Genomic DNA, 15,059 nt, shown 5'->3' on the forward strand with positions numbered 1-15,059 from the left:
GGGTATTTCTAAAACAGAGGGGCTCACTTGGAGCCAGGTAAGGCAGCCCTCTGCATCAAGAGCAGCGTAGGAGAAGGCATGGCCAGATGTGACACACCTGCATCCACATGTACTCTGTGGGGCAGGAGGCATGAAAGGGGAGTAGTCATGGAGATGATGGCCACGGCCAACTGTGTGAATGCTGATTACCAGGATTTTTGTGGGGGTCAGAAGCATGGCCTACTGGTAGACTACTTGCCTAGGATGGATGAAGCCCAGGGTTTGATTCCTTGGTACTACACGCACAGAAAAGGCCAGAAGTGATGCTGTAGCTAACCTTGAGAAAACCTAAGGTCAGGGCCCAGGCCCCAGGTCCTCCCTGAGTTCAAGCTCCAAGACAGGCCAAAATAAATAAATAAATAAAATAAATCCTTCTCGTTGCAATTCTACTACTAAGGTAATTATTATAAGGTAGAACAGTATAAATATGTATGAGTTATTTGCATATGTTGCTTCTTTAAGGAAAGTGGTTACAATATTTTCCAGCAAAGGAAAGTTACCACTTAAAATGTATGAGCCAAGATCTCCTTTAAAAAAAAAAAAGGCCAGGCACAGTGGCTCACGCTTGTAATCCTAGCTACTCAGGAGGCTGAGATCAGAGGATCAAGGTTCAAAGCCAGCCCAGGTACAATAGGACCAATAGGACCTTGAGACTCTTATCTGCAATTAACCTCTAGAAAATGGGAAGTGGGGCTTGGCTCAAGGGTAGGGTGGTAGCCTGCCTGGAGCTGAAGAGCTTAGAGACATCGCCCAGGCTAAGTTCTAGCCCTATGACCCCTCCCCCACAAACATCCCTCAAATGAAAAGCTATTTTTTGGGGGGGGGGTTGGGGGACAAAATTTTATCACTGAAAAGAACTTTTTTGGGGGTGGGTTTTAGGCTCTATTCCTGAGCTCAAGACAACTGCCTATTCTTGAGTCAAATCTCATTTCCTGTATTCTAGGGGTTAACTGGAGATAAGAGTCTCAGGTTCTTTTGTGCTCAGTCTGGCTTTGAACCCTGACCTTCATATCTCAGCCTCCTGAGTAGCTAGAATTATATATAGCCTTTCCTTCCCGGGCTGGGTTTAAACATTGATCCTCAGGATCTTAGCCACCTAAGTCCTAAGTTTAAGATAACAGGCATGAAGCCACCAATGCTGGACTTATATCTGAAACAAACTAAACTACCATAGACATATAAAATTCTCCCTCTCCCTTTCCCCCGCCCCCCCTCCCCCTCCCTCTCCCTCTCCCTCTCCCTCTCTCTCTCACACACACACACACACACACACACACACACACACACACACACACACACACACACACACACACACGATGTATGCTGCATTACAGTAAAAACTAAAACCATAGAGACTAATTTTTGGTAATATCAATCCTGATAATATTAATGTGGGACATGGCAATTCAGGTATTTACCCACTTATATTTCTTCCAAATGTAACATAAGTAAGCTCTGAAATCTAAAAAACATGCCCCAAATTTATGGTCCCAAAGTTTTGTACTAAACAGAAAAAAATGGGTTTAATTTCATCATACATTTAAGCAGTTTCACTGTTAACATTCAAGCATATCACAACAACATAATCCAATTTATAAGTTTAAAATGCTATGTTTTATATTTATGGGACAAAGAGGCAACACCTGAATAGTTATCACCCCAGTTCACTAAGCACACATAAAGAATTGGAGTCAGAAAGGAAAACAAATATAAGTGTACCCATAAAGTTCGAGTACATCGATAAACAATTGTGTACTTAACAATGAGAATTTTTACTCTTTCTTTAATGTACAAGTAAAATTTTAACATTTTAAAACATCATTTTATTACATACATGTATTAGCTGTAATGGAGGTATCTGTTAGCAGTACTAACACAAATTTTTTAAGCCAAGCAGCAAAATGTGTTAATATCTAGCATCTGCCTTCTTTACACAGAAAACACAAATCTTGCATTAGGTTATATATGTAATAGGATGTTCTGTGTCAAAAGGCCATACAAAAGCTGTTAAAAAAGAATAATCTTTTGTAGAACTGCTTTAGAAAGTAAGTTCTGCTGCTTTACAATCTTTTGTATAAGATCAAGTGTAGCAAAAGTTAGCTTCCATTAAGAACAATTTCTTGTAAGCCCTAACATTCTTAGTTGTGTTTCATTTGCTGAAGAACACATGGAGCACTATGGTCCCACTAGGAATCAGTTTTACCACGCCTGGACTCAGCGGCATGTGCCAGCAGCAACACCAAAGAAAGCTGCTTTACTTCTCTCAACTAAGGGCCAAGCAGCACCAGGGGCATTCATTCTCTTTATTACTTTTTAAAGAAAGAAATAGAACAGATCATTTCTTTCTACAGAGAAAAACATATAATTTTTCAGAGAGAAAAATAATTTCAGATACCTGTTTGAATCTTGACTCTGTGTAGTTTGGATGTGAATTGATCATTAACTGTGAATATATGACCATTTTCTATTTCCTTTGACTTAGGTTCTTTTGTAAGAACCCGTTGCGTTGGTTTACCACAGGCGAGGGATTGTAGGGCTCTAACAAGCTCTCTTTCAGGGATATCTGTCTCCTGTTGAATTTCCTGAAATATCATCAGATTGACAAAATTAAGGCTTTTTTTTTTTTGAAAGATTATAGTTAACTTGCGAGAAAAAAGATCAAGCAGTTACGAGAGGGGAATCACATTTTTATTTATTTATATTTTTTGGGTGGGTCATGGGGCTTGAACTTGCAGGGGTGCTGTCCTTGAGCTCTTTAGTTCAAGGCTACCTCCCTATCCCTGGGCCTGGGCGTTGTCCCTGAGCTCTACAGTTCAAGACTACCGCCCTACCCTTGACCCAAGTCCTACTTCCCAAGAGGTTAACTGGAGATAAAAGTCTCCAGTCCTTTTGTACCCTGGCTGCCTTTGAACCTAGATTCTCAGACATCAGCCTCCTGAGTAGCTAGGATTACAGGGTGAGCCACGATGCCCAGCGGAGACACAGTGATTTACAACTAAGAATACTCTAACTAAATATTAAGAGTTGTCACTAAAATCTGATTATCTCAATCGAGAAATGAAATATCACCCTGAAGACAATACTAGGAACTTGCTTCAGAATTAAGAAAAAATGCATTGTTAACCACAGGTTACTTTTAGAGGTATTTTTCTGTTTTCAAGTTTTTCCACACATTCACTTTGCTTAACAATGTGCTTTCATAGAAAGAAACAAAGTAAACATAAGCTCGGGCCTTCTATCATAAAATCAAAATTCAGAATCTAAGTTGACAATACCTACTGTCTGATGAAGTGAACAAGCTAAATACCTGAAAACTAAAAGCAAACCCTTAATGAATCTGCTCTGAAGTCCAGATGAAGAACTTTAGGGTGCGAATAATATCCACCAACAAAGAGAAAAAGGGAAGCAGTTTGGGATAGAATGGCATGCAGTTTTTAATTTTCTTCTCAGGTTGATGGGGCAAGTTGCATACTTGTATGATTTAGTCCTCTGTTACTTTAAAAGTCAGGACCTCAAGTAATATACATTTCACAGATCATGCACATTTCTTTGCCTCAAATAATCTCCGCATTTATAATTGTATGTATGTGTGCTTGTAGGTTAGTATGTATGGATTTTGCATACCAATATGGAGGCTTAAAATCAGGCTTACTCGTCTAGCTTTTTCACTTATACCTGGCACTCTACCACTTGGAATCATACTTAAATTTGGCCTTTTTGCTGGTTAATTGGAGATAAGAGTGTTGTGCACATTTCTGCCTGATTGGCTTTGAACTGTAATCCTTAGATCTCAGCCTCTGGAATATCTAGGGTTACAAATGTGAGCAAACAGAGCCTCACTTTAGTACTATGTTAAACACATGAAATAGAAGTTACTCTAAAAATATTAGTGTTAGTATTACAATATGATTATACTATGCACATAATAAAGTGATATCTATTTTATTCATATTCAAAGAACTAAAAATACTTAAGTGATATTAAAAAAATTACAATCGCTCGTAGAGCTAACTACAGCAATTCAAAAATGCAACCTTCTATGACTTTCTCCATTCATCTATATCTGGCACAAATTAGTATCTTAATTTTTATGCATGAACACACCCATTTACATTCCAATATTAAGTATAAAAGAATCATAAGCTGGACTCTTTTTCACTGATTTTTTCAGATTTCCCATGTTAGCAACAAGATTTAACTAGAGGAATTCCCTACTTTTGTTATGATAAAGAGAAGAATGAGACTCTTATCCTATTTTATTTTGATCCATATATTTCTGTACTTTTAGCATGATTAAAAAAATTTTTTTGCATTATTAAACTATTTAATGCAAACAAGAAAAAGCATCTTTGTAGAAAGAACAAACAAAAAATGAACTGAATGTCACTGAGAAAATTAATGGTGTTTATTTTATTTTTTATTGTTGGGGTAATGTATAGAGGGGTTACAGTGACATTCACCAGGTAGTAGGTGCATTACTTCTCACAGTGATACCCTTTATCATGTTTTTGCCCCTATTTCCCTCCCCTCAACCCCTCCCAATTATCTTATTTCTCCCCTTCCCTTTCTATTTCAAATAAACAAATAAACGTATATACAATATACCAGGTAACTGCAAATTTTTAACAAGGCCAGTATTCCAGATACATTCTTTCTCAATGCAGCATTTAATTGCTTTTCAAGTTGCTTAAAGTTAACTGAAACGGAAGATTATTAAACATACCTATAATAAAAATAGCTACTGAAGATAAAAACTCCATCTCAGTTTGAAAAGTCCTATAAATGATGTTTGAATAAGGTACTTAACACTTGGTTAATCAATATTCTTGGTACTCCATCACATAATTTGTGTATAGAAACAAAAGCTATTCCCTAGAGAAGATCCAATAATATATATAATAAAAATTCATACCTCAAATGTATATTTTTCTCTATTATTAAAGAGCATTAATATGGTCATCTGGAAAGTGGAGACTTGCAATATGTGCTTCCGTGTATTAGAGCCAGTAACTTGTGCACCTCCAACACCAACTTCAGATCCATCTTCCTGTTGGTTTTTTTTTTTTTAAAAGAAACAAAATACAATTATCTCAGGGTAAAAAGTGTTTCAGAAAAAAAGTTCTAAAAACTTCCTCCTACTACTCCCTGAAATAAAACTACTTTACTCACTCTTATATTAAAAGGAACCTATTATCATACACATACAGAGATTCTTAGGACTTTTTCATTTTCCCCTTTGTGAAAATTTTAATGCAGCTGAACAAGTAACTAATCAACAATTCCCATTCCTTTACATTTAAAGCTCAAATAATGTTAACAGTACACAGTGGGATGATAATCAAAATGCACTTATGTATGAAATGCGACTAACAATTTTGTTTCTTTTCTAGTCATAGCACTGAGAGACCAAAAATGTCAGTTTCTGCTTTATGACTTAAGAGGTTTAAAGTGTAGCCTTATGTCCTCAAATAATTAACAAGGGCATGTCTGAAAAATCCACTGTCAAAAACTTGACTTAGAAAGACCCCAGTTCTTTACTCTCTGTTTTTTGGACTTCCCATTCGTGGTTAAATATGTCAAATAATTTTCTACCAAGTAAATTGTTAGACTACACGCATTTCAAGTAAAAAAAATTATGGTACTTATATACTTCCAATGATACTAAAACATACTTTGTTCTTACACTAATATGCAAATATCAAAGCATTAATATTCTAAAGTTAAAATCTAAAATAAAATGTTATTGGATGCATATGTAACAACCAGGGAATTTTTTAAAATGGTTTTCTAGAACACTTTGTACTTCACTTTTATGGGAAACTTGAATCATACCACATTAATGATAATACTGATAATACCCAATTACTACAAACCCCAATAATTTAAGTATTAAAAATATTGCCAGGTGACAGTGGCTCATCCTGTAATCCTAGCTATGCAGGAGGTTGAGGATCTGAGGATTCCAATTAGAAGCCAGCCCAGGCAGCAAAGTCTGTGAGACTATTATCTCCAATAAACTACTCAGAAAAAGCGAGAAGTGGTGCTGTTGCTCAAGTGGTAGAGGACTAGCTAACCTGCCTTGAGCAAAAGAATTTCAAGGACAGTGCTCAGGTGCACAGTTCAAGCCCAGAAGCAGTAAACAGATTAGATTAACAGACAGACAGACAGACAGACAGATGGATAAAATAAGCCGCCAATGTGCATTATAATTTTTTAAAACTGCACTAATATTTATGCCTGACAAATCTCAATTATCATTCTCCTGGTTTTGATTCATTAAAAACAAAAATTTTTAAAGAATATTTTTAAAATTTTATGTTTTCAAATCAACTCTACATATTATTTTATGCAATATGATCTTGAGTTTTACCTCATCTATAAAATTCTCAATGAAATTCAAGCTTTTTTGAATAAGTTTACTCAGCTCGATATAAATCTCAGATCAGTTATACAGATTAATTTTTTTTTTTTTTTTTTTTGCCAGTCCTGGGCTTCAGCTCAGGGCCTGAGCACTGTCCTTGGACTTTCTCAAGGCTAGAGCTCTACCACTTGAGCCTCAGCACCACTTCCAGCTTTTTCTCTATGTATGTGGTACCGAGGAATCGAACCCGGGTCTTCATGCATGCTAGGCAAGCACTTTAACCACTAGGCCAAACTCCCGGCCCATACAGATTAATTTTAATTCACTTAGTATTTACCTTTTTTACTGGACCATAAAAGGTGGCATTAAGATCAGCAGAACCCATATGATGCTGGAGTGTGAGCTGTCGACCACTGTGTTTGGCTAAGTAGAACCTTTAGTGGATCAAAACAGGTTTAGAGAATCATGCAACTCATGTCTTTGATATAAAATTATAAGACAACAATCGTTTAACGAATATATTCATCATATCAAACCTCGGAATGAAGTTCACTCCCAACTCTTCACAGAGAGGAAACTGAGGGGCACTTAAGATTTTTAACTGTTGCTCCAACATACTAATTCATCCCTGTTGTGTGTAAGACCAGCTTCCTCCATGGTAATCCAATAATCAGTTTTATTTATAAGCCAGTGAAAGGCATTAACTCTAAAAAAAACTTTCTTACTAACCATGATTAGTGCTGTAAACAGAATATAAATAAAATAATCCTGACAAGATTTTACTGATTTTTACATACTAAAAGTATAATTTATTATGAATCGTGAAGTTAATAATGGGAGTATATTCATTTTTAATTAGGAACATCAAGAATGTTAAAGTCTGTTTTAGTTGTAGACAGTAATTTATGCAAGCTTACCTTCTAAATATCTCAAAAGCATGTCTTGGTGCTGGTGGGATGTTGCACTTTGGTGTGGCTGACTGAGTGGGCCAGTATCCTGTTGTGAGAACCCGTACTGTAAGATCAACACCACCTAAAGATACCTATGTAAAACAGAAAGGGGAAGTCCCCTAAAATTAACTAGGGTTTGTTTACCATTCCATGCTTGTGTTATAATTATCAAAGTATCTATAACACAATAATGATCTCCATGCCCAAAGTGTAGTAAATCAAACAAATTTGGGGGCTTTGACATATCTACAACTTCCTAAAGTTAAATAATCCCGGCAAAGAAACAATTACAAAACTTAGAATTTAAAAAAATTTAGGTAAACTGCAAAATCTGTAATATCTTTCATTTTAGTTTTTTATACCATACCAAACAAAAACATCCCTAACACCCAAAGTTCAACTACACTGATGAAAAGTTCTTATGTTTTAACAGTTAATGCAGCTCACATTCTAACAACCTAGCACAAGACACATTTATATAGCATGCTGGAAACATCATAAATAGGTATTTTGTTCAAAATAAATTTCTAAGGAATTTTTAAGCATTTCAAAATATGCTTTCATGGATAAAGTATGACTTATATTACAAATCTCTTTTTTAAATTTGGCAATACAGCAATTATTTTTAAAAGGTATAGATGAGTTTACAATATCAAGAAGCATCCATATTCATTTCTTCACGTTATCTATTAAATGATCATTCTATTTTAAAGAAATTGAAACTAAAAATCTTAGGTGGTGCTGAAAAAAGAGCATCAAACTAGAGACTCTGATTATCACAAGCTAAGATGGTAAACTGAAAATTTGCAAAAAGTTTGCAAAAAATTTGCAAACTGGAATGTGTGTTACTATTTGAACAATCCATTCACCCCTTATCAAGTACATATGACCTATCAAATTTCAAAGATGGAAACACTACAATTCCTTCTGAATATGTACGTATCTCGTTCCTTAATCTCCTTTAAGAAGTTATTTTCAAAATGTTACTTTTAAGCCAAGTGTTTCCTGTTTCCTTCTACAACTATTCACTTATGTTTATGATCAGAATTAAGAGTTCTCGCATGGCAAAGGCTTTTGTCCCATGGACTGCTATATCCCCAGTAAATAGTATAAATGCTTAGCTGCTGAACACTTGATGAATTATTCAATTATTAAATAGGGAACACACTATGATTCTTGCAGTGCTATTTTGAAACCACTTGAAAAATAACAAGTACACAGATAAAAGTACTAGTAATATCTGTCAGGATATTTTATGGCTCCTGGATATGTTAACAAGATGGCATGTAGATTTTCTGCCCTCTTTTATAGCTACGCGCAGTAGTAGCTCATGGCTATAATCCTAGCTACTCAGGAGACTGAGATCTGAAGATTGCGATTCAAAGCCAGCCCCAGCACTTTAGTCCATGAGATGGTGGCAGCATTGAGCTGAATAGCTCAGGGACAACGCTCAAGCCCAAAGTTCAAGACCCATCACTGAATTTTTCTGTTTATTTGGTGTGAGGAATCGAACCTAGAGCTTCATGCATGCTGGACAAGAACTCACCACTAAGCTACATTCCCAGCATATACTATTTTTTCAAATAAATTAATTTCAACACAAAACATAGAAAAACATGTAAATGCTCTTATTTTAAGTCTCAACTACCATAGACATATTTTAGACACTTCCTAAAACAACAGGTTCAGTATCTATCCAACACAATTTTCACAGAAAATTCATCCTTACAAGGTTGGCGTTCTCTAGCTTTCAATACTTATTTGTTTTGCCAGTCCTGGAGCTTGAACTCGGGGCCTGAGCACTGTCCTTGGGCATACTCAAGGCTAGATCTCTACACTTGAGCCAAAGCACCCCTTTTAGCTTTTTAAAAAATATGTATGTGGTATGTATGGAGGAATTGAACCCAAGTCTTTGTGCATGCTAAGCAAGCACTCTATCACTAGGCCAAATTCCCAGCCCCTAGCTTTCAATATTTATATATGTATAAGATTTAAGAAAAATTATTATAGAAAATAGAAAGGCCTAAGTGGATTAGAAAGGCCTATCAGTGGATGGATTCAAGTAAAACAATTGAAGAAGAATCGAGGATAATGCAATCACTCAGTTCCTCTCCACACACATTTCTGCTTTCCAGATTTCTATGCTATAGGTTCTTTTCTACTATTAAATCCCATTTATGAGGCAAAGTATACAACTATTCAGAAAGGACTCAGAATGCTTCTATCTATATACACATGCTTAGACACAAAGTTATATTCTCCTATCTTACATGTGATGGGCCAGTGATACCAGTAGAAATGAAGACTTCTCATTTAAATATTGAAAGAAAAGCCTCTAAATTTGTTAATGATTCTCAAGTTCTTTAACTGTCAAGTAGTAGGTGGTCACGTACAAAGAAAACTTTAAGTGACTATTTAATTGTCTAACTAAAAATAGAAGTTGCTCAGCATCTTATAAGGAACCATAACACAAAACACAATGATAACACAATGTGTTGATAACACAAAAAACTGATAACATTTTGTGTTGATAACACACAAATATCTGAATTTTCAGTTTATTGTTCTCCTGTCTTAGGATATGAGGAACTATTGAAGTAAAAACGCTTCCGTAACTATCCCAAAATAACTCAAGGATAAAGTAAGAAATGTTAGGTAGCTTTCCTAAGCTCTGTATTCTTTCTACAATTTATGATAACAACAAAAAAATTATTAAATTTTCAATGCATTCCTTCAAGCAGAAAAAATAAGCTTAAATTTTAGGAAAGTTAAATACATTTATTTGAGATAGGAAAAGGAAGGGGGGAAAATAAGATGAGGGGAAGAATTAAGGGGAGGGAAAAGGGGATAAAAACATGAGAAGACACTGCAGTGCACTTAAAGAAATGATTCCAAAAGACCAGCCATTTGATTATGAATAAAATTTCCATTATAGGGCTGAGAGTTTGCCTAGTGATAAGAGTGCTTGCTTAGCATGCACAAAGACCTGGGTTAGATTCCTTGGTACCATATATATATATAGAAAAGCTGGAAGTGGTGCTGTGGCTTCAGTGGTAGAGTTCTAGCCTTGAGAAAAGCCCAATGCTCAGACTCTGAGGTCAAGCCCCAGGATTGCCGCCCCCCCCCAAAAAGAAAAGTAAAAAAAAAAAGTTTTCACTACAAAGACTTTAAATAGCCTTACCCCAGTTGCTTGTAGATGTTGCCTGAATTCATCCATAGTTGTGTTTGAGATGCTCATATCCCTAAACATTCCTTCCAGTTTTGATGTGAACTGACATCCACATTCAGTCTGTGGAGGAAACACAGATATATACAAATGAATGGATTTTTCTTTAAAAACTATTGAAACATTTCCCCTATTGCCAACCTTCCTCTTAGCTGCTGTATGCATGTGGTTACTAAAATGAGTAGTTCGTGGTTTAGCCCATGAACCTCATGATCCTCCTGCCCCATCCTCCCATGGCTGGTGGGCCCAAAGGAGGATATTCTTAGGAAAGGATCAGAGATGTACAATGGCTATATGCATGTGGGAACTCCAAGAAATGGAAATAGGACGCTTTATTTATTTATTTTGGGGCCACAGGGCTTGAACTCTGACTCTGGGCCTGGGCGCTGTCCTTGAGCTCTTCAGCTCAAGTCTACTGCCCTACCTTACCCCTGGGCCTGGGTGTTGTCCCTGAGCTCTTCGGTTCAAGTCTACCTCCCTACCCTTGAGCCAAGCCCCATTTTGTGGAGACAAGAGTTTCAGATTCTCTGGCGCCCGGGCTGGCTTTGAACTTTGATCCTCAGATCTCAGCCTCCAGAGTAGCTAGGATTGCAGGCGGAGCCACTGCGCCTGGCTGCCTCTTGTAACTTCGCTTCTTGGTTTTTTCTCTTTGCTACTATTTCTGATTTATCTTCTGTCTTATATTTCAGTTTATCTGTTTGGAGAAGGTAAGGAGGAGCACAGAAATGGTGGGATAAAGGGTGAAAAAATGCAGTGGTGAAACTCACTAGACACTATGTTGAAAATGAACTATACAACTTCAGGGGATGAGGGGTCAGAACAGAAAAAAATGGGAGAAAAAGGTGACACTTTTCAAAAAGAAATGTATTCATTTATCTGACTTACATAACTGCAACCCCTCTGCAAATCACCATTATAATAAAATTGTAAAAAAAAATTAACTCAATCTACATTTAATATCTCAGAAACAAGCACTTAAAAATCATGGATGGAAATGTCACAATGAAACCTCTTTGTACAAGGAATGTAATTTTTATGTAAAAAAAGAATGTAATTTTTATGTAAAAAAAGAAGAAAAAAATCAAGTCAATGATTTCCAGTCCAAGCATTGGCGCGTCATAATGTAACAGATGTATGTTAAATGCAATCCATTCCCTCTTAAATATATACTTTACCTTTAATTTAGATATCATATTCTTCTCCGAGTCATCAGAAACACTTTTATTTGTGAGAAGTCTCCTTGCCAGGTGTTGTTTATAATAACGTTCAAATACATCTTTTTCTTGCATAAACCTAAAAAGGACCATTGCCTTATCCAATATGGTTTCTACTTCTTGTTCTGTTAGCTGCAAAATTCATTAAAACATGACTTAATAATTATATAGCGATAGTTATATGAAAGCATCACATCTCATGTACAAATAAAAGGGATTTGCTTTAGGAATATACCTTCTATACAGCTGTAATAAGGGATGACTGAGAGCGTAAGATTTTAGTCACAGAGAATATTTTAGAAACTTTTGTGTAATATATAGGCAGAACTATATAGACAAAAGGTAGTTCCCTTTAAACTAAAGAGAAAAATAAAAATGTTAAAATCCAAACAATAAAGACTCCTTGCCTAGCCCGGTATCTATGGCTCATGCCTGTCATCCTAGCTACTTAGGAGGTTGAGATCTGAGGATCAAGTTTCAAAGCCAGCCCAGGCACTAAAGACTGTGAAATTCTTATCTCCAATTAACCTCTAGAAAACTGGGAGTGGCACTGTGGCTCAAGGGGTAGGGCATTAAGCTTGAGTTGAAGAGCTCAAGGACAGTGCCCAGGACCAGAGTTCAAGCACCATGACTCAAAAAAAAGACTCCATTATCTCCCCCCCCCCCCATTTTTGCCAGTCCTGGGCTTCAGCACTGTCCTTGGACTTTCTCAAGGCTAGAGCTCTAGCACTTGAGCCTCAGCACCAATTCTGGCTTTTTTCTATGTATGTGGTACCGAGGAATTGAATCCAGGTCTTTGTGCATGCCAGGCAAGCCCTGAAGAGTAAGGTAATGTGTGATTTCTATGTATCCTTAGTAATCAAAACTTTCTTATAACTGCTGGCTGTATAATTGGTAGCCATTTGCTATTTTTTCCTTTGTCTCAAATTCCAAGATGAAGCCAAGAGAGAATAACTCAAATACGCTTAATCTGATGTTCTGTGCTCCCATATAACCTCAAGTTGCCAAACTAAACTTCTGAAACTAAACCTGCCAAACTAAACTTCTGAAACTAAACCTTAATACATAATTTCAAACTATTTTCAGTGGACTATTTTTCTAACTGTTCTCACAAATTCCCAGAATGCAAGTATTTCTAATATATGACCCTTAAGAACTGGATGGAAGCAAGCAACAGCCTGTTTTACCAGAGAGTTTTTCAGATTATTGTCATTTATGGTACATCTAACTTTCAGGCAAAAACTACATCTGTTTTTACTAACTACAGCTGTTCAGTTGATCTGTATGCCATTTATACACAAAGTAGCATCAACTGTCGTCTTGACAGTCAAATATACTTACTGTTCAATGGTTCACAGCTTAATTTTGCATTTATAAAATTCCCTCATTTTTAAATGTCCTATCCTAGCAACAAATAAAATCTACTTCCCATAATCTATAAATATATTTTCAAATACACTAATACTTACCCCTTTGACTCCCTTTTTCAGCTTATCATCAATAAATAATGAGAGGTATTCAGGAGACCTGGAGTTGAGGTTGAGAAAATACTCAAAGTCACCAGCAATAGTCTGTTTAAAGAGCCGGTCGTTATTGAACGATTCCTGGAGGAAGCGATCAAACCTACTCTTCAGATCCAATAAACCCTTACAAATAAAAACAAAGAAAAGTACAATGCATTATAAACTTTTCCCCTAAATGACAAATACACTTTTTTTTTTTTTTTTGGTGGGTCATGGGACTTGAACTCAGCCTGGACACCGTCCTTGATCTCTTCAGCTCAAGGCTACTGCCCTACCCCTGGGCCTGGGCGCTGTCCCTGTGCTCTTCAGCAGAAGGCCACTACCTTATTCTTGAGCCAAGCCCCACTTCCCGTTTTCTAGAGGTTAACTTGACATAAGAGACTCAGGTCTTTTTGTGCCAGAGCTGGTTTTGAACCCTGATCCTCAGATCTTAGCCTCCTGAGTAGCTACGATTACAGGCGTGAGCCACCATGCTCAGCACAAATATACTTTTGAGTGCATGTTCTGCCTTAATTTCCTTGGTAATAAACGTGGGTTCAGAGTTATGTATACAGTCTATTGGATTGCTGTCCAGACTATATCTAAGCCTACATTTAAAATGTCAGTGGTGATTGTTGGTGAGAGTACAAACTCGTTCAACTATTATGGAAAGCAGTATGGCAGTTCTTCAAGACTAAACAGAACTCCCCTATGAACTAGAAATTCCACTACTTGGCATTTATCCCATCGTCCAGAAACAAGGACATACTAAATCCACTAGCACAACAATGTTCATTGCAGCTCTATTTACCATAGCAAAGATATGGAACCAACCCAGATGCCCCTCAGTTGATGACTGGATCAAGATGTGGTATTTATACACAATGGAATTCTATGCTGCTATCAAAAAGAACGACATTGCCCTATTTGTAAAGAAATGGAAAGACTTAGAAAAAAATCATATTAAAGTGAAGTAAGCCAGACTCAAAGGAACATAGGCTCAATGGTTTCCCTCATTTGTCATAATTAGGGAAACCTTGGGCTCTCCTAGCAGAGGTTTACAATAGAACAAAACCTAGATACATATGGCTATATAGTATGAGGTTAAATGAAAGGACCTCCAGGACATCTGATATATTGTATATATGTTTATTTGGTTACTTGAAATCAGATAGGGAAGGGAGGAAAACAAGATGAAGGGCGGGGGTGAGCTTAGGGAAATGGGGACCAAGACATGAGAAAGGGTATTAATGTTTGTGAAGTAATGCACCTTCTATCTGGTGAATATAATGTAACCCTTCTATTACAATAAAAAATATATGGAAAAAAATGTCAGTGGTAACAGGCAGAGTCCATCCTCAAAAGATACTGTTATGAAAAGGCAGCACCAAAACCCCAAACTTTTTGCTCTCCTATCTTGACCAAATCGATCAACTGAAGAGACAATTAAGCTTAAATAAATGCATTAAAGAAACTGCATTAATACAAGAATAACATGGGACAAAATTTACTCACAAGACTATTCGAAAAATAACAGAGTGTGGAGACAAAAAGTATTTAGTTAATAGGCTATTTGGCTTTTTCCAAACACTTTAAGGCATTTTCAGCAGTAAACCACACATCAAACATGTTCACTTTAATTGACATTATATTATTATATTATATTATTATTATGATTATTTGCCAGTCCTGGGGCTTGAACTCAGGGCTTACACACTGTCTTTTGGCTTTTCTCAAAGACAGAGCTCTACCACTTGAGCCACAGAA

General features: G+C 36.5%; 1 protein-coding gene across 3 annotated transcripts in view; it reads right to left on the bottom strand.

Annotated features, from left to right (window-relative positions):
• Window positions 1-15,059, bottom strand: part of Cul3 (cullin 3) — an 83,396-nt gene that overhangs the window by 6,309 nt on the left and 62,028 nt on the right. For all 3 annotated transcript variants that reach the window (XM_090354912.1, XM_090354911.1, XM_090354913.1), the window contains 7 exons: window positions 13,260-13,436; window positions 11,752-11,922; window positions 10,532-10,639; window positions 7,318-7,442; window positions 6,738-6,834; window positions 4,952-5,086; window positions 2,435-2,621 (listed from right to left, as the gene is read on the bottom strand). In XM_090354912.1, the coding sequence (XP_090211038.1) occupies window positions 2,435-2,621; window positions 4,952-5,086; window positions 6,738-6,834; window positions 7,318-7,442; window positions 10,532-10,639; window positions 11,752-11,922; window positions 13,260-13,436 (1,000 nt within the window). The remainder of the gene's footprint in view (window positions 1-2,434; window positions 2,622-4,951; window positions 5,087-6,737; window positions 6,835-7,317; window positions 7,443-10,531; window positions 10,640-11,751; window positions 11,923-13,259; window positions 13,437-15,059) is intronic.

Source organism: Megascapheus bottae, chromosome 21 (assembly GCF_031878675.1).
Source record: "Megascapheus bottae isolate mThoBot1 chromosome 21, mThoBot2.hap1, whole genome shotgun sequence".
Classification (NCBI taxonomy): domain Eukaryota; kingdom Metazoa; phylum Chordata; class Mammalia; order Rodentia; family Geomyidae; genus Megascapheus; species Megascapheus bottae.